This window comes from Amphiprion ocellaris, chromosome 12 (genome assembly GCF_022539595.1).
Source record: "Amphiprion ocellaris isolate individual 3 ecotype Okinawa chromosome 12, ASM2253959v1, whole genome shotgun sequence".
In the NCBI taxonomy this organism is placed as follows: domain Eukaryota; kingdom Metazoa; phylum Chordata; class Actinopteri; family Pomacentridae; genus Amphiprion; species Amphiprion ocellaris.
Window position 1 is genome coordinate 23,004,454 of NC_072777.1, and position 23,689 is coordinate 23,028,142.

The 23,689-nt window shown below is 41.0% G+C and overlaps 1 protein-coding gene across 1 annotated transcript in view; it reads right to left on the reverse strand.

Annotated features, from left to right (window-relative positions):
• The window catches only part of rev3l (REV3 like, DNA directed polymerase zeta catalytic subunit), a 91,595-nt gene that overhangs the window by 33,516 nt on the left and 34,390 nt on the right, over positions 1-23,689 (reverse strand). The window contains exons 2-8 of the mRNA XM_023262369.3: positions 17,600-17,789; positions 17,345-17,419; positions 13,902-14,062; positions 9,353-9,500; positions 8,971-9,065; positions 7,647-7,751; positions 4,520-4,604 (exon numbers count right to left, since the gene is read on the reverse strand). Of these exons, the coding sequence (XP_023118137.2) occupies positions 4,520-4,604; positions 7,647-7,751; positions 8,971-9,065; positions 9,353-9,500; positions 13,902-14,062; positions 17,345-17,419; positions 17,600-17,789 (859 nt within the window). The remainder of the gene's footprint in view (positions 1-4,519; positions 4,605-7,646; positions 7,752-8,970; positions 9,066-9,352; positions 9,501-13,901; positions 14,063-17,344; positions 17,420-17,599; positions 17,790-23,689) is intronic.

The window sequence follows — 23,689 nt, forward strand, 5'->3', positions numbered from 1 at the left end:
GTATGTATGTATGTATGTATGTATGTATGTATGTATGTATATATATATATATATATATATATATATATATATATATATATATATATATATATATATATATTTTAACTCACCCATAATCAGATACTTTTTGATCTACGTGCCCAATATTGCAGATTCGAAATCAGTGACATTATGATAAATAACAGCCAAAATTTCCATTTTAATGCATGAAAAAATTTCCTGAATGCGGATTGCTTGGCTTTAAAAAAAAAAAAAAAAGGTGAAAAACTTCCAGGCAAATTAGAGATGGCTGAGCAGAAAGCACCTGAGGATATGAAATGGAAAACTCAAAAGGTTCTTCAGTTTTGATTTGATGAGACAGATGAGAGGTGGAACGTCTCCAAGAACCTGAAAGAGAAGTCCAGTTGTTTTTTACTGTAGCTCCATGTAGATTCTTTCAATCAGACTGAAATAAAACATATAGTCAATACGAGCTCACAGATCAAATGCATAAAACACATTTATACTCCTTTGCTTGCAGGAAAATGATTGACCAGTTTTCACATTATAATGAAATATGAGCGTTGGGAGTGTTGCCTGTTTGGCTGTTACCTGAATCACAAAGCAGAGGACCTTCTGGTATCTGTGCTCATGCAGTCATGTTTTATTAGCATCTCTTTACTGTGAGTCTTAATCAGGGGAAGTGCTGTGTTTACTGTGTGAATGGTTGTGTGGAGAGTGTCTCCTGTCTGTGAGTGTGTGTGTGTGTGTGTGTGTGTGTGTGTGTGTGTGTGTGTGTGTGTGTGTGTGTGTGTGTGTGTGTGTGTGTGTGTGTGTGTGAGAGAGAGAGAGAGAGCATACGAGTGTGTGCAGCTAAGTGGTGTTTGTCTGTGTGTTGGAGAGGGAATATGAATGGAAAACGGGCAGGCAGCCAACTGAGCTTTGTATCCCTCCAGATCGCTCTCAGCTACAAGCTGCCTATCACGCTCCCTTACCCATGCTGCCCTGCTGCATTGCCTAGCAACTTACCACTTAGTGACTCTGAAATATTGAAATGTAGACCAGGCAAGCGGCCGCCACTTGCGAATTGAGCAAATTTAACAGCAATGGTCATTTAAAAAAAAAAAAGGTGGTGGTGGTGGGGGGGGGGGGGGGGCGTGGGATTAATTCCATTTGAGGTGTTGCTCCTGAACTGATCCAAACTGTGTTTGCAGGCAGGCTTTTCAGATCTGAGTAAGCTTAAAGATTAGAACGTCGTGCCCAAGAGGTTGCAGGTTTAAATCCCACAACGAGCAGGAGAGAGTTCAATATGTTATATCCTTCAAGCTACTGCTTTGACCCCCTGTTGATGGTGTGACTACAGGCGTACACGGTCAACTTTCACTGGATAAATTCAAGCCTAAAAACACATTCTGATGAAATATGCTGAAAACTGTGCGGGGAGGCTGTGTGGACAGACAGGTGAAGCTGCATAACACCATGTCTGAGTCCAGCAGCAGCCCAGAGGAATAAAGCAAACACTCCTGTGAAATCAAGCCAGCGCTGGTGGAGGATACACATACAAAAACACAACGATCAGACAAAATACTCGACTGCAAGCCACAGCCTCATGTGTACCCTTTCACTCACTTTAAATGATGAATGAGCAGCACCTGGCAGAAGGCCTGATGAATGATGAATGGTTCTCAGACGTGATGAATGATGAAAACACGGGTGTAAATAAATGAAATCAATGATTCTGGGTTTTTTTCACAGCTGACATCTTGCTGCTCCTCCAGAGTCTGAGGTTAGGCTAACAGTGAGAGATTTTACTGCAGTCTCATTGTCATTCAGAGACTTGGTTCTGCCGGGCTGTATAAGGAAAGGGCTCCAGAGAGTCAGCGTGCACGTGCCACTGTCTGGCTGCCTCTTAATTAGTCTGCTAGCTAACGACTTTAGAGGCAGCGAGGGAGGGAGCCTGGCGGGCGTCAGGAGATTACTGCAGCGATTAACACATTTCGCCACCAAGCCACGCCCCTCTCGCTTCCTTCAGCGTTGTTTAAATGAAGAAGCGGAAGAAAAGACAAGCAGGAGGCAGAACAGAAAGCAAACATCTCCTTCTATTGTACATCACTGCGTTGAAGTAACTGAGTGCCTCATTGACTCCCACCCCCTCTATTTATAAATATTTCAGTTTGCACATGTTGTATTATCAATGAATTAAGTAATGAAGTCAGAGACAAAAGGTCACATTTGATCAATTACAACATTTCAATAAAGACAACTTGCTTGACGAGCAAAACAGAAACAGGTCCATGAATGTCATGCATCATAACTGTTTGAAAGAACATTTACTTACAAGCAAAACTGAACCTCTGACTGTAATTCATGTCAACAGAGTGCAGTTACACTACTTGCTAAGACTATAACTCCCTCAATGATGATAAAGCATTCTACATCGCAACCTGGGAATTGGTCACAAGATAAATCCACAGATGCCAAACAGCACCTAGAAACAAACATATTTTTTGAGACGAGACATTCCTCCAAGGTGTCCACATTTCAACGGCATTACTGGATAGTTAACCTCTTAAGGTCCTTAGAAATAAAAAAAGATGGGTTTTTGTGTCACTGGTTGTAACTACCAGACATTTAAAAATCTCGATGAGGCATTGCAAGTAAACTGGATACAAATTCTTTAGATTATTTTTGCAACCAACAGGAATAATTTACAGTGTAAAAAATAAAATTGTCTGAGCCCTCTTGAGGACAAACTATGTAACTGACTATTTCTCAACAGTCTCAAAGCTACTTTGGAATTTCTGTACTACAGTTTCTTGCCACTTATTGGCTGTTGAGTAGTATGATACTGATATTTATCTGTAATAAGCTGATATCAGTTAATACATCAGTCCACTCAATATACCCATCAAGGTCTTGTACCAAGCCATGAAAGCTGGGATCCACTGTTCTAAAAGAGGCAAACAGAACCTAATCAGTTGGTGACAGCAAGAACAGGGAGCTTCAGGAAGGGAGAATGGATCCATTAACCAGTCACATGACAGAAATTCGGGGATTTTTCAGCTAAACAGCAGGCTGTGCTCACACAGAACAGATAAGAGACATGTATGGAAGAACATTAGAGAGACTAAGAGCAAAATAAAACATGCTTGATCAATAAAATAAATGCAGCTAGGCTCAAAACAGTATATAGAGGAGCAAATTCACAGCAAGTTGTTCCATTCCACATGGTAAAATGTTTTTTTAAATTTTGATGTACATAGTGTGAGATTATAGAGGTTGTAAAAATGCACACACTTGTGGGCACCTGGAAAAACACTGAACACTGTTTGCAGTTTTTTTCATTTTTTGTAAAATCTGTAATCAAGAAATTGAACAAAAATTGGGATTCAGAGGGTTAAACATGTTGCCATATCTATAAGTAAAATATAGGTAGCATAGTGCATATGCTACTTGTTTTCACCTAAAAGCTGCTCTTGAGATAAATCTGAAAAGTAGAAGATTATTTTTTTGGATTGACAGACTATCAGTACACCCAAATCTTAGAGAAAAAGGGCCAAATATCAGAATAGGAGAGAAACTAGGCATCGCAGCTAAATGTCCATGTGACAGAAGGGAAAAACTGAAAACATGTGAGATCATGAAAATGAAAAAGCATGAAAGTGAAAGGAAATGAGAAATTTCCAACAAAGCCTGCAGAGCCAAGAGAGACACTGAGAATGCACCAGCAACAGTAGCGGCGCATAATAGAGTAAAGGAAAGCCAACAGAAAGGAAGTGACAGACTGTGTGTGAGTATTAACAGAGCGACTGACTGAGGCAGCCAGGCATCGGGAGAGCAGCCAGCGAGTTTTGTGTGTCCATGAGTGTGTGCTCCATCACTCAAGACGCTCGACACCGAGGAGCCCACACTGCACCGCTCTACTCCTGTGTTCCTGCTTGATATTGGAGGCCAGTGAATAGGAGCCATCTGGATCTGATGCAGCAGCACGCACTTCTGCCGGGCCAACTGTACTTTTATTTATAACAGGAAATACTTTCTGGTTGTACATCGTAGGAGTTGGGAGGGAGGGGTGTGTAACCTCAGCGACATCACTTCAACCCCCCTCCTTTTCTCCACTACATCTGTTCTGACTTCACTTTCTCCATCGTTCTATTCACATTTCATTTTGTTCGGCCTCTGCTCTCCTCTCCTTGGCTGCCGTGAGAAGAAAGAGAGGGCGGACACAGACGCTGAAACGGAGCTCAGGGAAACTGAGGACATGCAGCAGCTTCATTACGGTTCAATACAAACAATTAAAGATGAGAGAAACTTGTTGCTAATGTGGTTTGCCATGCTGCAGAAGTCTTTTCTCACTGAGGGTGGAAGCATCTTGCGCTTATTTTCAAAGATTGTTTCCAGTTCTGTGTCAGCTCCCCTGGATTTCCTCTGGGATGTGGGATAACTGTCGGACACTGACTTTCAGTTTCATCATGTACCCCTAAACGTCTACAGAGCACATAATGGCGAAAACAAATCAGAGTAAGGATTAGGAACTTACACGTCAAACTCGTTCTCCTTCAGGATCTCTTTGAATCTCTTCAGGAAGATCTTCTCGCTCTCCGTTGAAGTGACAAAACCGCGATCTGGAAGACATCAGACAAATGCGTTCAATGCTGTATTCTGTCACTCCTGGGAACAGTCAAAGTTCCAGAGGTTTTCCAGACACCAAATTCTTAACTACAATTAAAACATTTTGGTCAGTAATCGCAGGGTAATTTTGCTGTCAGTTAACTCAAAGCAATTGATCCCAATAATAAAAAATGACAGCACTTGTGCATTCCAGGCCAGAACTTGTCATACTTTTCATTACAAGGTATAATCTGTGCAAGACCTGGATATTATCATTTCCTCTCCTCACTTTTCAAACTTGGGAACCTTGTTTAATCTTGGATGTGGGTCTGAAAGCAAATACGTTATCACAGCACAGCAGATTAGCCTGTGATTATTCATCACCCCGTTTCCATGACAGCTCCCTGTGTGTGAGGATAATTCAAAGTCTGGCAAGATTAAACTTCTTATTTGTGGTTAGAAGACAAACTTGTACCACCAGTCACATGGACAGCTCTCAGAGTGATGATTCCCTGAAATGGTGGAGGTAATGGAAAACTTAAATGTTGTGTTCCACTGGAAAAAGGGCTCAGTGAGAAAACTAAGACAGATGCCTCAGCTGGATAATAAGGAGCTAAACATGAGGGAACAATAGTTAGCCAGAGATTGTACAGTTTCCAAATGCTGTCATGCAAAAAGGCTGGTACCACAGACATGAGGAAAAACTCCCTTTTGCTTCAAGGCTTTGAAGACAAGATTTTTGCAGCACTGCATCCCCATTAAGCCAGTTTAGAAATATTCACTCTCTTTTGGCATTCACCTTAATATTCCAATTTTTCACAACTTATGTAAAGGTCTAAAGTCGCTAAAATTATACATTTGACAATAGGGATATCCGATAATATCGGCCCACCGATATTATCGGTCCGATATTGGCATAAAAATGCATTATCGGTCAATTATCGTTGTCGTTTTTTTTTGCCTATCACGAAAACCGATAAAATAATGGCTGGATTTCGCCGGCATTTACCGGTGCGCAAATGATTACATCATCAAACTGCGTCCTGAAGCGTGTAAACAACCGTGCCGGATTTCCGGTGTGCTGCACCAGCGTTTGGTTCAAAAAAAAAAAAGATAGGACTACATTGCCAGTCGAGTTTGTCTACCAATGGAATGAGGGGACGAGCTTTTGCTCTTAACCAAACTAATATCACTAGCCAATGGGAAGTAGAGTGGGGGCGGGTCTTAGAAAGAAACTGAGATCCAGCTGCGGGTGAGTCCATTGTTGTCATGGTTATAGTGATGCAGTGATACAGAGATCTTTAACAAATCCGTGGATCCAGACTTAAGCCACATCACTGCCAAAATCTAATCACTTGGCCCTTGTGTCATTTCTGACCTTCCCTGAAAATGTCATCCAAATCCGTTATTCCGTTTTTTTTGAGTGATGTTGTACACAGACAAATAGATGGAAAGACAAACGTACGCTGATTGTCAAATAACTTAGCCGCGTTCCTTGGCAGAGTAAATAAAAATAAAAGGTGCTTCCCGAGGTTGGAAGAGTTAAACAGAGACGCCAAGCTCTTCGGTTGCTGGTGCAAAAAAGTTGAAGGAGCCTGGTGCTTGCTTCTGTACTGTGTGTTAAAAAAAAAAAAAAACTCATATACGCAACTAGCGGCAAAAAAGTGCTGTCATGTCACGAATCAGACCCATAGAGCTGCTGTCCACGCTCTGCAACTCACAACTCATTCACCTGAAGCAACATCCACCGCCGAAGTACCGACAGCAGACTAACCGGGTTTGTGATTTAAAAACATGCGTTTGCTCGTTCACTGCAGGACATGGCCAGTCACCAGATCACAGCCACTCGTTAATCTGTGTAAAAAACTGACTGAAGATAAAGATGCTTTGTCAAAACTGTCCATGTCAGATCAGCATGCTGGTTCCATAAATATGCGTGGCATAGCAGCAGCATTTAAAAATGAGCACTTTAATGTTTTTGTTGTTATTATTTGAACTGAACTATAGTTTGCTGTTATATACTATATTACCAAAACCAGTAAGTTATTAATGACTCAGCTGTGATCAACATATCATGTTACAAAAATTCTGAAACTTTTCTGTTGAACTGTAGGGTGTCTTTATACAGTATGGAAACTAATGCAAAATCAAATTACTTATATAGCAATATTGTGTACATCCATTATTGTTTCGAGTATTTGTAACACATGTTCAAACTTTGTACATGTCGATTCCAGGTTTTTTCAATTTATAAAGGATAAAAAAATTTAAATATTCAACTTTCTTTTGTCTTTATTTATAATCTATGTCATTATTACATAGTTACACTGCATTAAAGATATTTTTGACTTCTCCTTTAGCAATGGTTGTGCCATTTCCATAAAGGTGCAGGAATTTATATTGCAGTGAAACATGAGTACCCACAGTAAGGAGAAAATGTGCTAAAAGCAAAACAATTCTTAGAACCTGCTTAGGGTTCAGAGGTTAACTTACTGACAGGGAGAAGCTTACACATAGCAATGCACTGTGAGGTTTTCTGAAGTAAAAAATAGCTGTGGTGAGGTAGACTTGAGCTTCAAGTTAGGGTGATTTGATTTCATTTGCAATATTACTAATTTGGTGAATACACTGTCAGTATGAATAGGAACAAATAAGTCTGGTGATACTCTGTATTTTTCTTATTGTCCACCAATACTGTGAAAAACTACAAACCAACAATAAATCTGCTAATAGCAAGTACTGTGTGTCTAAGTCCTGACAGATCTCCTTCTTCTGTGCGATAGAACTCCTTTATTGTGCAAAAACTATTAAAAACACACATTGTTGCTCGTAGTGGCATGTTCTCTCATTACCACGAACACACACGGTTTATTTTGACTGAAACCTTTACAGTCTAATGACAATACTTCAGCTAGTACACTGTAAAATTAGGCCACAAAAAGGACCGAAAACGCAAAGTAAAAGAGCTTCTTGAGCCTCTATGATGGGAACAGAGAAAAAAACAGATAAAAGCATGAACAGAGATGACACAGATTTTTCTTTGCGAATGTCCTCACCTTGTGACTCGGGGGTTTCTATCTGGGAGTTCTGGTTCTTTTCCCTCCTCCTATGCTTCTCGTCCTCCCAGATGGCCTGCAGGCCGGGGTTCCTGCCAATCTGATCTGGACACAAAGAAGAGACAGTGTGTCAGCTCACAATACCATCACACTTTTTAAACTGTCTTTTAAAGGAATTTCCAACAAAGACAGCTTTTATATCAAGCTGCATGAACCAATAAAACTGACACCAGAACTGAGAAAGCTGACAAACTTGAGCACATATATACTGTAGGTCTGTTTCCAAAAGTGCAGTTTTAGCAGCAGATGGAAAAGTATGAGTCAGAACACATGCATCGGCTGCCCTGAAGTGGCCTCTCCTTTCCTTTCCTCACTCTGACACAGATTCGCGGAGTAGTTTACACTTTTGAATCCAGTCTGATCTAAATCATAAGGACTCGCCGCACACTTACAGACCTGATGCAATAACAACATCCAGCAGAACAGGCACTGCAGGGGTAACCTGAAGGCCTTCTCCTAACAAGGACATGTTAACTGAACCGCTCTTTTAAAGCTCCACCAACGAATCCTGCACACATGTGGCTTCAAATATCAGTGAGAATTGAAACAGTTTTTTTGAACATTTTTTTAAACTGCACCCTTATGTTTACTCATACACATCTACAGCATGGGTTGGACACTTAGTATAGACTTTGACCTCCCAGTTAGAGAGGAGATAACCGAAAAGATGGGTGTAATTTTTTAAATTAAATCCCACACTCTGTTTAGCCCTTATCAACATATGGTGATTCCACTTCCTCCTCCCATCCAACTGTTTTGCTTTCACCTCCGTAAGTACAAGGATGGGCTTCCTGTTTCCTTTCTCTTCACGCTCTAAAACAAAACAGATCCAGGTGTCTGAGGTTGAAGCACACTTGAGCACAAAGACGGCAAACCAAACAAAAGCAATAGTTGCATCTGCCCTTGGGGGTACACGGCTAAATCAGATGACACCATCTGCTTTATTGGCTTCGCTCAGTTTCATCCCTCCATCGTGGAATCCCTCATCTCTGCTAATCTCTTCCTCTCTCCTCTCCCCTGTGACCGGAGGTGTTAGGTCAGCTCCACAGTGTTTATGTTTGGGGCTGCTAATGGATTTGATGTGTGGAGGCAGTCAGAGGGAGGAGGTCTAAGCAGCAGCGTCCAATCAGTCATCTGAGCTAAATGTGCTGCATCTTTCTTTTCACTTTACTTCCTCTCCCCTATTGTGTTGTTACATTTGTGCTGGTGCAGGGAACAATATTGGTTAGTGGAAAGGTGGAGACAATATCCTGAGAGATCTTACTTTCAATGTCGAGGCGGTTAAGGACATCTACAGCCACGGCATCGACCTCCAGCTCACAGGTGCTCTGCTTCTCCACTTCGTCCAGAATTAAAGAGCTGCAGGCAGCAAATTAAAAGCAAAAAAAAAGGTTGGTTTTCAGTCTTTTGTAACTAAAATTAGCACGCAAATGAGAAAACAAAACTACAAATCCTGAAAGATATTGCACATATCGTAAAAAGCTATTATACAACAACAAGTCTGTTCTGAAATGAGAAATGAAAAGTAATAATAAAAAAGAATTATCCCTTGAAACATGGTGAGCATTGAGCATAAACACTGAATTTAGCCTCTGCTGTCAGAGAGCATTCACTTCAACTTAACATGGTCTGCAGGTGGGACTCACCAGGGTATAGCGTTCTCCTGCCAGCGGACAAACGTGCCCCCCAGGGTGCTGTCGTTCAGCTTGGAGGTACAGGGGCTCTTCCAGGGGCTGATGCTGGGTCGACTGCTTGAAGTTGTTGGTTTATCTGGGGTTGCCGCTGCTGCTTCTTCTGGAAAAAGCACAGGCACACAAAACAAAATGAATGGCAGTATACCGCAGTGGTTCAAAGGGGGATCTATCAGCAGGCCAAAAAGACATTTCTGTGGATTTTCTACAAAAGAAGAGAAGAAAAGTAGATGTGTCACTTGCTTTTCGCAGCGAGGAATATTAAATTCATATGCTTGCATAGCTTAAATGAAGGTGAATATTTGAAGGATGTTTACATGGTTATATTCCATTGCAATAAATAAACAAGCAAGCTACCTTGGGAAACAATTCATTTACACTCTTAATGGAGTCTTCACTGAATCTCAGTCTTCACTACTGAATGGAGTCATTGGTTTAGCTGTCAAGGTGTCGCTTCAGTTATCATCATGTGACTTGAGTATAGGAGAAAGAGTCGCATTATAACAATTGGACAAATACATGTGACAACAGAAGGGAAGAGTCTCTGGTGTCAGACGTGACTGTCCTCCTTTGTCTTTCACTAGTTATCTATCAACTCAGATTCAATGACCTTTGACTTCTGCCCAGTGGATGCTGGTTATGGTCTGGTGTTCACTGACGGCTGCCCTGCATTCTAACTAGCATATTTTTTGTTTTTCCTTTCAAAATGTACTACAGCTGCCCTTATAAAATACGGCAAAGTTGTATACAGTCGGCACATAGTACTTCATCACATTACTGCTCCTTGACCATCTCGCTCATAGATCTGTTGCAGTCTGCAGTGTCAAATTACATTTTTGTGACTCATATGTGACATACCTTCCACTGTGCAGAGGATTATGGGTTACACTGACCAGAAAAGCATGCTGGCTTGCATACGGCAAAATAACAAAAATGTGTTAGGACATCTTGGTGTTTTTGGCAAAGTACATTAGTAATAAATCTTTTTCTGGCATTCTATATGCTATAGTAGTGTAGTTACTAAATCACGCTGATTTTTCAGTGTTTACAGATACAGCATAAGGCTTACAAAATGACAACTGAGCAACCTACATCTACTAAGACAGACCACCAGACGTGTTTCCAGATTATACGGATTATTTTAATCCCAAATTATTGCTTCCAAGGTAAAAAATGAACTCCCACTTTTAATTATTTGTAAGTTGCTGATATTGAGGATTTTCCTTTGTAGTGAATGGACATCAAAACTGACATGAAAAAAATAATTCAATGCAAAATGGTTCTTGTTTTATAGTTTTGGCCTTTATTTCTGTTAGTGACAATAGCATTAAAGAAATTTGGAACATTGCTCCAACAATCTAAACAACTTTAATTGGAGCAAAACCAAACATGAGCTCACTTAAAATATTGATATAAATTGCATGCAGCCAAACCTAAGGCAAGTATCGCTGATCAAAGTTGAACCAGCAAGCTGGATTGAAAACTGTGCTGAGTGTTTACACCAGACAGTTGGCAATGATTTTACTGTTTAACAGTGTTTTTTTTCTTCTAAATATATTTGCATAGCCAGGTTTTTCATTTCCAACTTGACTCAGTGACTGGCTCATGTATCTTGTCTGGTTAGATTTCTTAGTTCTAAGCAATTGACCTGGACAGTTTGATGCCGCTACTGCTGGTACAGACGACAAAAACTAAATACAGCTGTAATGAACCATAATTATCTTTTTAAAAACTGTAGGTAACTAAGTAGCATAAGTGTGTAGAATGAAACGTCATTATCTTGTCGCATGGAGACATTTCAAGGATAAATTCTTTTAGGATTTTTGACACTTTTCAACCTCAGTACTTAGGAGGTGAGTGCTCAAGCTGTGTAATGGACTTCGAAACACATTAAGGTTTCCATTCATCTTAACCTTGCACATTTTACCCACCCAGCCTCTTTTATCACTCTTCCACTTGATCCCAGATTAAGAAGCTCCTTTCAAGTTACAGCTCGAGGGGGAAAGAAAATGTAAACAGGTGTACCTATTATTGGGGTATTTTGGTTTCTTTGTTGAACGGGGCATTCAAGCCTTCTTTCCATTGATTGCATCAGTGTAGAGGTGGATCAAACATGGGAACCCTGCTTTTGTCGGAGGTGAGTCAGGCGTGAGGATTTTTATAAAAGAACTTTATTAAATTCAAGTGTGGAATTTCCTGTCTTGAATCATTAATGCCCTGACATGTGAAGGCGGGCCTGTAGGGGGGGGACGCACTCAGGGAGTACGTTGAGAGGTGTGATTGGGCATGATGAGCAGAGGTACTGGCCCGAGATTTGAACTAAGCTGTGATCAAACAGAGCTGGCAATCAGGGGTTTAATCTCCATAAGGAGGAAGAGGAGATACATTTGAGAGACTCAGGTTCTGCAAAGATCTGAGGAGCAAACCCTCCATCTGTCACTCCCAGTGAGGCCCAAGTGACTGCTGGGCTCACTGCCTCAAGTCCAAACAGCCTCTTTTCAGGAGCTAGTACATATTTCAGATTCAACAAGTGCAGAGATATACAAAAAGCTCAGAGTAGCTGGAGATGGATGACAATGCTGAGCAATATTTAAGCCCAAAGAACAAGCAAATTCAGAGACTAGATTAGTTATAGCCCTGATTACACTACAGTTGTAAGAGTGGTGCTTATTTCAAGCTGTTGGCCAAGTACAAGAAACATTTCAGAGGAAATGTGTCAAAATGCTATGAAAAAGTACTAGGGAGCATTTCTATGGCTCTTTGCTGCAACAGGAAACCTTATGAGACAGAGTGTGTTTATTTCTCAGTTTATTTTTCAAACAAAATAATTTTAATGTGACACGCTAATTCATAATGGAAGGGTAACACAAGCAGACTGGATGATAAGCCAGTAATGACTCAGTAATGTAAATTTCAAAGCACCATCAATGTAAAACTTGAATAATTATACACACACTTGTCTGAGTGGGAACTAGAGACTTCTTTGCGCCCAGCCACCTAACTAGCATCTACTGATGTATGTGAGGTGTTTAGGAAAAAATCAGTAAACTGCAGCATGTATCGATAGTCTGCATGTGAGGCATTTCAATGACATCTGTATATTGTAGCTTCAGAAAACAACCTGGGATACACTCTCACCTTTTACAGTCAGTGAGGTCATGCAACACATCAGTACAAGTAATTTCTCAACCTGTAGAAAACACGACCAAACACAACAAAAATTTGCTATGAGAAATTTTGGTTGCACCTAAATTATGTGTTGGTATACCAAAATTAAAAACATAGGTGCACTACTGTAACCAATGCAAAGTTAATGATCATGTAAGAAGAGTTACACTTTATGACAAACCCACTGAACTCTGAAATACATAGCTTTGTGAACTTGAAACACAACTCCAAATGAATACTAATGTTGCTCCCTATTGGCTGGATGTGTAAATAGTCAACTGTTAGGTAACCAGCAACACAGAGACAGCAGCCAAAAATAGGTATTACCATTTGTTTTGATTCTACTGGGAAGATGACAATATTTTTTTTACGAAGCCACTTGCAGAGTGGCTAAAATTAGACAAAAACAGCCTGACAAATATTCCCCATGTTTTGTTTACATTCCATAAACTGTCACGTGCAGTTTTTGGTGTGTAGAAGCCTTATGAATCAGTGTTTGAATGCAAAAACCTGGAGAAGATGCAGTGAGTCTGTGGACTGTCACTGCAGAATTGACAGAGCTCCAAAGGACTCAGCTACAGGGAGCTCAAGCAAACACTAGTGAGAGAGTCTGGAGACTACAACGCGCCTGCTGCCGACACCCAATATCTGCTTGCTTGTTCTGTCTTTACACCTTCCGATTCCCCACTTTCCTCTTTCTCTAAAAGCTTCCTAAATTATTGTCAGGAGAGGGTGTGCTTCCTCTACATTTTACTTCTGCCTCGTTGATGAGCAGCTGCAGAGAGGTCAGAGAAAGTGAGTACAAGGAGGGAGAAAGAAAGAAAATAGCAAAGACCACAAGACAAACATGTGAAGAGAAGCGAGAAGGCAACATTAGAGATGAGAACAGAGAGAGCTTTGAAAAGACAGAGGCATCCTGAGGCTGAGGTGAGATCAGGACTGATTTGATATGACACAAGGCATGGCAGCCTTCCCTCAGCCAGCGCTTCATCCCTGCTGTGCCAAGGGGTAACAATAAAGTGAACAGTAAGAAAACCGGCTCTGCCAGCTGTCCAGCAGAGACAAAAAACAGCAGAGCGTTCTGTGTCCTAAAGCTGATGAGACAGCAGAGGGGGCTCAATATATGTGTGGACCAAGAACTGCTCTAAAGAGAGAGGAGGTAAAGAGGTGAGGAAACATGTCGAACGTTAAAATTAGAATTAAATCACAATAATTTGCAACTAGAAGGAAAAAGGAAAAGCACAGCAAAAGAAAACCTGCCAAAGAAGTAAAAAATAAAACTGAATCACAGAGATGAGGGATGAGAAATTGTGACCTCTCCTTTTGTATAGCTTACCTTTGCTATGGCTCCTGCGGAACTTGACAGCACTCAGGTTTACCAGGTTCATGCCATACAGGTTGTAGTCTATGAAGAGCTGCAGCAGGTAGGGGATGTGGCCCTCGTGAGGCTGGTAAATCTTGTTCATCACTGCTCCGCTTTGCAACAGCTCACACACTCTGCAACAAACAGAGATTGCTCCATAAAATGTCAGCCAATTCAGGTAAAATGGAAAGACATTTACATGATTACAGGTAATCACTTGAATTTTCCTTTAGTTATAAACAAAGAGGTTGCTTTTAGTGAATGAGATGCGATCAAGATGTTCTAAGAACGTGTCTATAGAAAGCTAAAATTGCACCTCACCACTCCTCCCTTCAAAGCATTGACCTGGTGCAGCGCTACACTGCTTCCAGTGCTCCTGTCATGTCTGAAACACTCTGGAAGTCTCTGGCTACAGCCCAGAGATCTAACAGCAGTTCTTGGTGTAGGAGCCTGCAGTGTCCCAGGCCAAAAAAGGCCCTTGAGGTCAGCAGCACAACTAAGAGCATGCTCTTCATTTTGTTTGACATTCATGGAGTTGTACACTTTTCATTTATCCCTCAAGATCAGATTGCCAACATCGAGTTCTAGTGTTATGTCCTGAGGCGTCTGAGGGACACAACATGAACTGTGGATGATGCCAACCATGTCTGTTAACACAGTATTTAAAACGCATAGGTTTTTTGGGCAGATCGTTGCGATCGTTGCTCTCCACTCATTCAACATGCCAGATATGATTCCCTGCACGTCTTCCTCTTCCCCTAAATAAAACCGAAGGGTTGCTGTTTCACACAGTAGAGGATTTCCAGCATGCTTTACAGATGGTGCTTAATGCACTTGCAGAAGACAAATACCAGGAGTGTGCCTGATGTGGCAGGAGCATGACAAGCAGTTCAGCGCTGCAAAGGAAGACGAATTCAAAGCGGATAACAGCTACATTTGAATCAGGTACAATTTTTGCACAGTGTCTGAACTTTTTGATCGCACCTCGTTATGGACGATATGTTGATATGCGATGATCTCCTTTTGAAATCAAAAGGTTTTGGCTGCTACAAGTTGGGCTGATGTGTCAGTGACTTATGAATGGCATCAACACCGGACGACAATCATTTGATGATCTAGTATTGCATTTTCATGAAGCTGGGAAAGACAAATTTGCAGCAAATGTGTAGATGTCATGATTTTTCACATATCCACAGGAACCTTATGTAAATGAATCCTAAAAAAAACACGTGTATATCCCACAACAAGTCAATGACTAACGCAATCACAATCAACCGTGCTCCTGTTGATCACTGCACTAATCAGCTTCCAAGTTCTCTGTGAAATAACTTGAATAAGAAAAGCAATGCATTGCAGCACAACACTCAGGAAATGAGCGTCCTCGCTTTGCTCTGGTATAACAAACCAAACACAGCTATATAAACTCGGTGCTCACGCCTGCCACACATCAGTATGTGTGAACCAGACGTTAGCAGCAGTTCAGACTGAAAACTGCGAGGAGTTACGTTGGTGTAGGGGTGAAGCTTCAGGTAAGACAAATAGGATCCAGGAAATTGTATTAGAGGAACGGGTCCATGAGTCTGATGATTTATTACACACCAAAACATTACACAGAGATTTCTAACACTCTGAAACAGGGATTGATTCTTTTCACTGAAAAGTTAGTATGAAGACAAACACCAGAAACACGGCGTTCATATTACAAAGTAATCCAGTAGGAATGTACATTTGCACATGTAATCAGGTAACACAGGCCCTTCCCAGATGACAGTGTTTCATGTTCTGGTGGAAGCTGAATCAGGTTTAACGTTTTACCAGATGACCTTTGCTGGCAAAGCACCCTAAATTTAATGATCTGGCTTTATTCAAATTAATGAGGGCTGGGCTTCTATCCCATGCTGTTCTGCTACACTATATAAACACAGCCTTAGATCCTCCCTATCTAGTACAGAATTTGTAGTTATGAAAGTCTGAGGAGAGACAATTAAGTGTCAATTTAGTACATTCTCAGACTTGACAAAACAGACTTTTTTGTGCTGTACTCTATTGAATAACGTCTACATATGTACGTTAGATTTATACATCTGTGTGTACCTACGGTGGCTTTGTAAGTTAAGTCTGAAGATAGAACATTGGGGGTACAGCAGAGAAGTTTGTTGAAAGTGAAGAAAACACTACAGAAGTTAAGAAAGGACTCTTAGCAGTCATCACAAGTTCAGTAACAAACATCCAATTATATCCAATGCTTACCGCACAAACCTCCTGCTCAACATAATTGTCACTATGAGAAATAACATTAAAAGTTACCAAGATGTAATTAATCAATCTGTGTGTAGCTCACTGTGACCCTGCATCATAGGATAAATAAAATGCAGCTACGGTGTGGAATATAAAGCATTACAAGGTCTTATCTCACGCACATCATCTCTCACAGACAGATGTCCAGCATTGCAAAGGACATCAATGGGTGAAATCTTATTCTCCATAAATTGAAATCTGCACAGGTACCTATGACAGGACTCCTAACACCTGCTTCATTTGGCTACAAAAGCTTTAGAAAACTCTGAGCCACAGAAGACAGTAGACAGCTATTAATATTTTCACTATCAAATTAGCTATGACATTTAAATGAACGGAGCACCTCATTACACCTCTAACTGTAGTCCTCCCATTTATTACCATGTTGTGTGTCCACACAGGAAAAAAGGACAACCTGTTTCCTCGTATTTACACTTGATGTACTTGCTGGACAGATAAAGATGAATGAGGAGCAGGTCTCTGTGTGAATGTTTCAAGTCTGTCCTGGAGTCATGTTTCCCCTTTAAAGGTCAGAGCCCCGTACTGACTGACTGATCAGAGACAAGAAGCTGAAGATAGATTCAAGACAGCCAGGCTTGGCATTCAACCTCTTCAACTTCACTACTCTTCCTACTTCATTTCCTCTTTCCTTAAACCTCTTTATCTCTCACTTATTAGTTTTTTTCCTACTTGTGCTTATTCTTTGACACCTTTCAGAGGTCTGATTTTAGCTTCATCTCCCCTTCTACACTCCCCTCTCTCTCTCGGTTATATATTATTCTCTCCTCCAGCCTCTTCCTGTCGCTCTCCCTCTCTGTCTGAGTCACTTGCTCTTTGCCAAGGACCAATTCAGTAGCTCACATTGTCACCACGACTGCTGATCACTCTGGTAAAATAATTCAGAGTCTTCCCATGTGCTTCCATGAGCGCGCGCACACACACAAGCAAAACACACACTCAGCCAATCAAGGTGAACAACTGAATACGCAGCAATCGATTTCAGTTTAGTGAGCTGGCAGAGCCATGTGCACACTGTCTGGCATTCAGAAACATCAAACAACAGGAGCCCGGGATGATCCCTGTTCACATTAAAATGCATCGATCCGCAGTAACCTTACCTTTTGACCATCTGTGGATTGTACAGATAGATCTTCATAAAGTGCTTCTCCTTGGCATGGTAACCATAAAAAGGCCTGCAAGACAAGACAAAGAGCACACATAATGAGATCAGCATATAAACCTGGATCATTCATCATAAGGACTTCCAACAGTGAATTTTAATCAGGGTTTGCAGTCTTGTTTCACACAGTTTCTATTCTGGGCAAAACTCAGCTGAGCTGTGTTGGTAAGAACAACAATCATGAATCACTTACATGCCAGAGACCAGCACCACCTTGAAGACGTGCTGGACGTTGGAGGAGGGGTTTCCCATGGCAACATTGAGGGCCCTGTCAATGCTGAAGGCCACCTGCCGCAGGTATCGTTCTGGCTTATGCTCATAACCATCGTATGGCACGTAAATGTAAGGGAACACACCATGGAGGTGGAGACATGTCTTCTGGCCTGAGACACAAAAGCACAAGACTATTAAACACCAGACCGACAATTTTATCAAATTTATTCACATTTTGACACTGTAAATAACAAAATCTACTGGCAGTTCAGAAAGGCATGCTGTTTTTAAAAAGTACCGCCCAAATGACATCATTTATCTAAACCCAACGATGTACGAGAGAGAGAATCATCATGCTTTCAAGTTTCTGACAGTCTTTGAACTATTCGTTTATGAACTTTGACCAAATGTAGGCCTAAAATTGTGATATTCCATCAAAAACATTTCATTCTACATGTCTCACCAAAAATAAGTTGTTTGCACAAACCAAATTCTTCAAAAAATAAAAATAAAAAATTCTGCACGCCCTGATGCAACTGTGAAGCCATGAATGATTCAGCTGCAACAAACAGTCATGAGACAAAAATTCAGGGACTTTTCATCTGAAAAGCAGGCTGTGTTTATACAGAGCAGATAGGAGGCAAGTATGGAAACTATTTAAAAATGTGATTAGTAAAATATCTGCAGTATGTAGAGTCACAATTTTTCCAGTACTGATAACAACTGCAGACCCTTGTACAGGTATATTTAAGAAATGTAACTTCATTTTTTTCTTTTTTTCTATTTCTGACATAACTTTGTTATACTTCTCGCCACTTCTAGCCATAGTTGTGCTGTTTCCATAGAGGTGCGGGACTTTATATTGCAGTGAAAAATGAGCCTACTGTGAGCAAAAAACACCCAGAACAACGCTTAGAGTTCAGAGAGATAAAAACTTTTCAGAGCAGGAACATTTTGTCCAAGTGCACAAGATTCCACATGTCAACACTTAACCAGGAATTTAATTTTTTTCTGAAAGTGTCCCCAAATCATAATACTTCCCAGTATTGGGGCAATATGAACCAATCCACTCTACTCAAACATATTTCCCAGCATGCAGCGGCACAGCCACTACTGAATAAGCTCTGCAGCTGTAGCCTTTGATGTGACTTCTTCCACAGAGACTATTAAATCTAGTGACAGGCTGCAATTGAGATGGAGTGTGCTGAAGGTCCAGTAGACAGTTTTTTTTTTAACCCCAATACACTTTCTGACTGCCCACTGCAAGACAACACAGATGGATGAGTGCAACAAAAAGCCTATAATGTCGTGATTCATGACAGCCATGCACACAGTGTAAATGCAAGCCATTAGCTAAATAACTAGACAAAAATAGGGAGGAGAAATGCAGTGGTGGTTGTTGTTGTGGGTGGAGCAGAACCTGGACAACTGAGGTCTTAAGTGATGTTAAGCGAGGTCAGGCGATGTGGAGAGAGGCAGATACAGTATTTATAACAGAGGCAGTGTGGCATCGCATCACTCCCAGACAGACACGAACACTGCTGCTGCCCAAGTGTCATCTGAGGTGAACTGTGCTGCAGACACCACGCTCCGATTCATTCTCTTCCTGCCACTATCAGGCCGGGTCAGAGCTTTTATCTCCACATTGCTGTCAGGAGCCTGCACTGTGTTTAGTCAGGTTACATAAAGGATAATAACAGCAATGTAAAAAAAATTACGACATCAAAGGCAAAGGTGCCGAAGTTCATCCCAACCTGAGCTACTCACTCTGCTTATCTTGCACCAGTGACAGACTGACAGACAGTTGGACAGGAGGAGGCAGTATTGAGCGGGAGCTTGACTCTTGCCCAGATGTGTCTGCACATGCCCAGAGACATGCCTGCCTTTCCAACCATCATGACTGGTGGTGAAGCTTCAGAAGAGGAGAGGGATGGGAGGAGGGGGAGGTTTTGGCTCTGTTCCTTTACCCCATACACAACGCGCACACACATGCATGCATACATCCACAGCTTGCCAAGACCCCATCCTCACACTACAGTATGACAGATGCTGCGTGCGATGCGATGCCGCAGTCCCCTAGGCATCATTGTTGAGATTGTTGGATCCAAAAGTGCAGCCTCCAAAAAGAGGAGGAAAAATTCCCAGCATCTTTCTGCACAACGATACATGTGACTGCTTCCAAACAGGAGGGGAGGGTGATGCAAGATGGGACGTGGTGTTGAAAGACAATGAGATCCTTAGAACATGCCTTGTGTAAGCCTGAATCAGACTTCTACTGTACATCAGTGCACTGCTGCTGCTGCAAAGATTTAGGGAACAGCATGTGCCGGAGCTCACAGGCAGAGCATCCCCTGTGGAAATAGGCAGGTTTCTGTGTGAGGAAAACCAGCCACACCAGATTACCACCGTGAGATAAAAGGGGGAAGTTTCTGCCTTGTTAACTTGAACATTATGTTCAGCTAAATTAGGACTGCATTATAAAATATTAAACCTCACCAAAACTTTAACACCACAGTATGAACAAAGTCTCTGAAGTTCACAGTAGTCGAATGAAGTTAAGTTACACATAAGTCTTTAATCGAAAAATGTGAAGATTTGCAGCTGTTTTTCTTTGTGATATCACCTTTGGATGTGGCAAAGCACAGTGGACACATTTCACTATGCTGGTGTTTTGTGCACTGTTTTTCTGCCCAGCACCCATTTGATGTATCTCACTGTCAGCTTAATTTGCTCTTAAGGACGAGAGCTATTGATGTGTTTACTGTCACACTTATAATCCCTCACTGTTTGCTGTTACAATGATTAGGGCTGGAACAATTAATGGACTAATCAATTAGATGATCGACAGAAAATTTTGTAAATAACAAAGGTAGCTTACTTGGCAATTAAATGATTGTGAAAATCATTTTTTAAGCAGAAGAGCTTGATTCTTGTCCTAACAATACTGCAAATTTTTACTTGTGGACTGAATGGCAGCAGCAATCTCATGCATACTTCAACAAGTTTTGTTGCTTCCTATTTCACATCTGGCCAATATACTGATCAGCTGAACTTAGCCAATCACAGACAGTCTGGTGTGCATGGATAGACCAATACTGCAGTATGTATAACTGTAAATCTCATTGTATCTTGCAGTATACTGGAGTCATATACTGCAAAATACAGAGAGATTTAACTCCCTCTGATAGGCTTAATCAGCATTGTGTGAATTTGTTTGGCAAGGACTTGAATGTAATTGAAGTTTGATCAGTCCGCCACGGGTCGTGCCTTGTTTCAAGAATTTTCTACAGGATTAATAAAGCACTATCTTATCTGATATGCAAGAATCACACACTCCAGCTTTCAACAAAGGGTAACAGTGACCAGCGAATCAAACAGAGGCTGTCAGAGATTTTGTCTGTTGTTTGGGCTTCAGTTAAGTTGAGTAGGAGATGTAGCATATACCTGTGTACCAAATTTCTTAAGGCGTTAAAGTCAGAAAGAAGTCGAACATCACATATTTCACAGTCTACTCTGCTTTAATGAACTGTCATACTTCACATCTTTCATAAAACGCATTATGCAACTACATTTTTTTCTGGCTGCATAATCATAAATCTCACACGTCGTGATTCACATGAAATACTTTGCCTTTACAAAACATTGTGGTTATTCTTTGAAATAAAATGTGTCACAGATGCATATTTTAAAGATGAGAGGCAGATAAATGGAAAATGGAAGCGTTAACAGAATAAACAAACAGTGGATTAATCACTGATGAAAACATGAAATGGTAGCTGGTGAATTGCAGACAGACAGTGGGATCAGTGAGTCTCGGTCTAGTCTGCAATCTGTATTTGTGTGTCTCTGCTGAACACGGCCAAGGTGTGTGTAGCTGCTCTGCGAGTCACACAAAGGCTGGCAGCCTCTCCGGCGGTGAGGGAGCGGTGAAGCCAGCACGTGTCTGTCTGTCCTCAGTCTGCCGAGTCAACATGGAGTCTCTCTCTCTCTCTCTCTCTCTCTCTCTCTCTCACATATTACCATCAGCCAATGCCGGCTTTGGCTGCAGTTGCTAGGCAACGGTGCCGGCAAAGCAAAAGCCCCTGACGGACAGCGGGAGAGATAAACAAGTGATTCTTTCCACCCAGCTGGTCAGACCACAGAAAGAGAGACGGAGAGAGAATGAGTGTCTGAGAAAGCAGGGCACAATGAAAGAGAAGAAGTGCAGAAAGAAAGGAAAAATTAGACCCAGAAGTGTGTGAGCAATAAGACGGAAAACAGGAAGGGAAGAAAAGGCAGTGGAATAAAATGAGAACAGAAAGATGAATAATAAAGACAGCATGTGCATATGTTTTGGTGTGAGAGTGTTCAGACAAGTGGAAGCAGAAGGAGTGAGGAAAGACCAGGATTTCATGTTGCAGAAGGAAACGTCTGCAGCTTCAACTGGAGGGATCAATACTGTGCTGGAGTAATACATAGGTCTGAGCAATTAACCAAGATATTTCTGAAGCCGTCAGGATGATCGTATATACGCTGCATTATGGTGAATAAATTCCTCCAGACTTACTGCCCCTCATTAAAGCGTCCATTTAATTTAGCAGAAAAGAACAGCAACTGATCCCATCTAACCCGAAGTGCCAGTCAACCACTGTCAGTCAATTTGCAAATCAGTTTATAGTCTAATAATTCTAATGTCTGTGCTCAGAGCTTGACCTGGCGTGTATAAAAAAAAAGGAATATTATATATCAAGAGGAATTGCAGTATTGTTGACAGCCCAACATGATTGTCAAGGCACTAACGTGACTGTGGTGAAAAACAAAGATTCTGGAAATCGGTCGTCTATAATTAATGAAAACTGAGAAAAGGACCTCTGTCTCTCCAAAGGGGAAAACCTTACGAAACTACTAAGAGACCATTTTCCTCCCACGGCTGTTCCCAAATTCTTGGCCCTGGATTTTGTAGACACAGGCCTCGAAAAACAAGGAAGTACAGTCTGCAGTTTGAAGTGGAGTCTGAAAGAGTTTTGCCAGTGAAATGAACAGGGAGATCTCCTTACATCAACATACTTGCGATTTAATAATGACAGCAAGCCTGTGGAATGGTGATATCTGGCCAATGATAGACCAGTTTAACGTGATTAATATTAAGACCAAGAGCAATACATCTCAAACCGAACAGCTCTGCTCAAACTTTTTCCTTTACTTATTCCTATTAAATACAACAGCAGCTGTTTTCTGTCAATGGACACATAATCCCTCTAATTCAAATTAGTCTCTCTTCATTCTCCTCAGAGGAGAGAGGGGTCAATCACCAATCTCTTGAGCTGTGTGCATTGTTGTTTACTTAAGAAAACATTTGACAATCGGTAAAAAACTATTCTGGTAACAAATCTAAGCTGACATGTCAAAAACTAAAAATATATATATATATAACTTACAATGATATTAAGATGACAATATTTGGAGTAAAAGCCTGCATGATGCACATTTACAGACTTATAACTGTATTTTTAGGGTCTTCCAGAATAAGTTTCTGTACTAAAAAAAAAACACATAAAGTCCTCTTATAGTGTAAATTGCTGCAGCACCTCTTGTCACAGTTCATCTGAAATACTCAGTTTTAGACATTTTGTCTCCTTAAGGCTGACCTCCTGAAAAGCCCAGACTGCTCTGATTATTCAGCTGGCCCAATGAAGGCAAGTTAAAATTGGCTACGTACCATAACTACAGATCTATCAGATCTATGAGTATGAGCACAGAGTTATAGCACCAGCAGAAGCTGTTTTAGCAAGTGAAATTGTCACATGGAAGCTTATCATTCTATTAAGGCAAATATGTGACATGGTGACATAAGAAAGTAACAATGAAAAAAGGCTGGACATGAATGAGGTGTTTCAGGTAGGTAATGAGCATGTTAACTGTGGCAGAAAAAAATTCGATTTGGTGTGAACTTTGGGCTTAGATGCACACAAAAAAAGCCATAACACATTACAGAAACAGATAAAAATCAAAAAGCACAATATTGGCTCTTTAATCCATACTCAAAATTGCTGATTAACTGTCTATTGATTGTCTTTAAATTAATCAACTA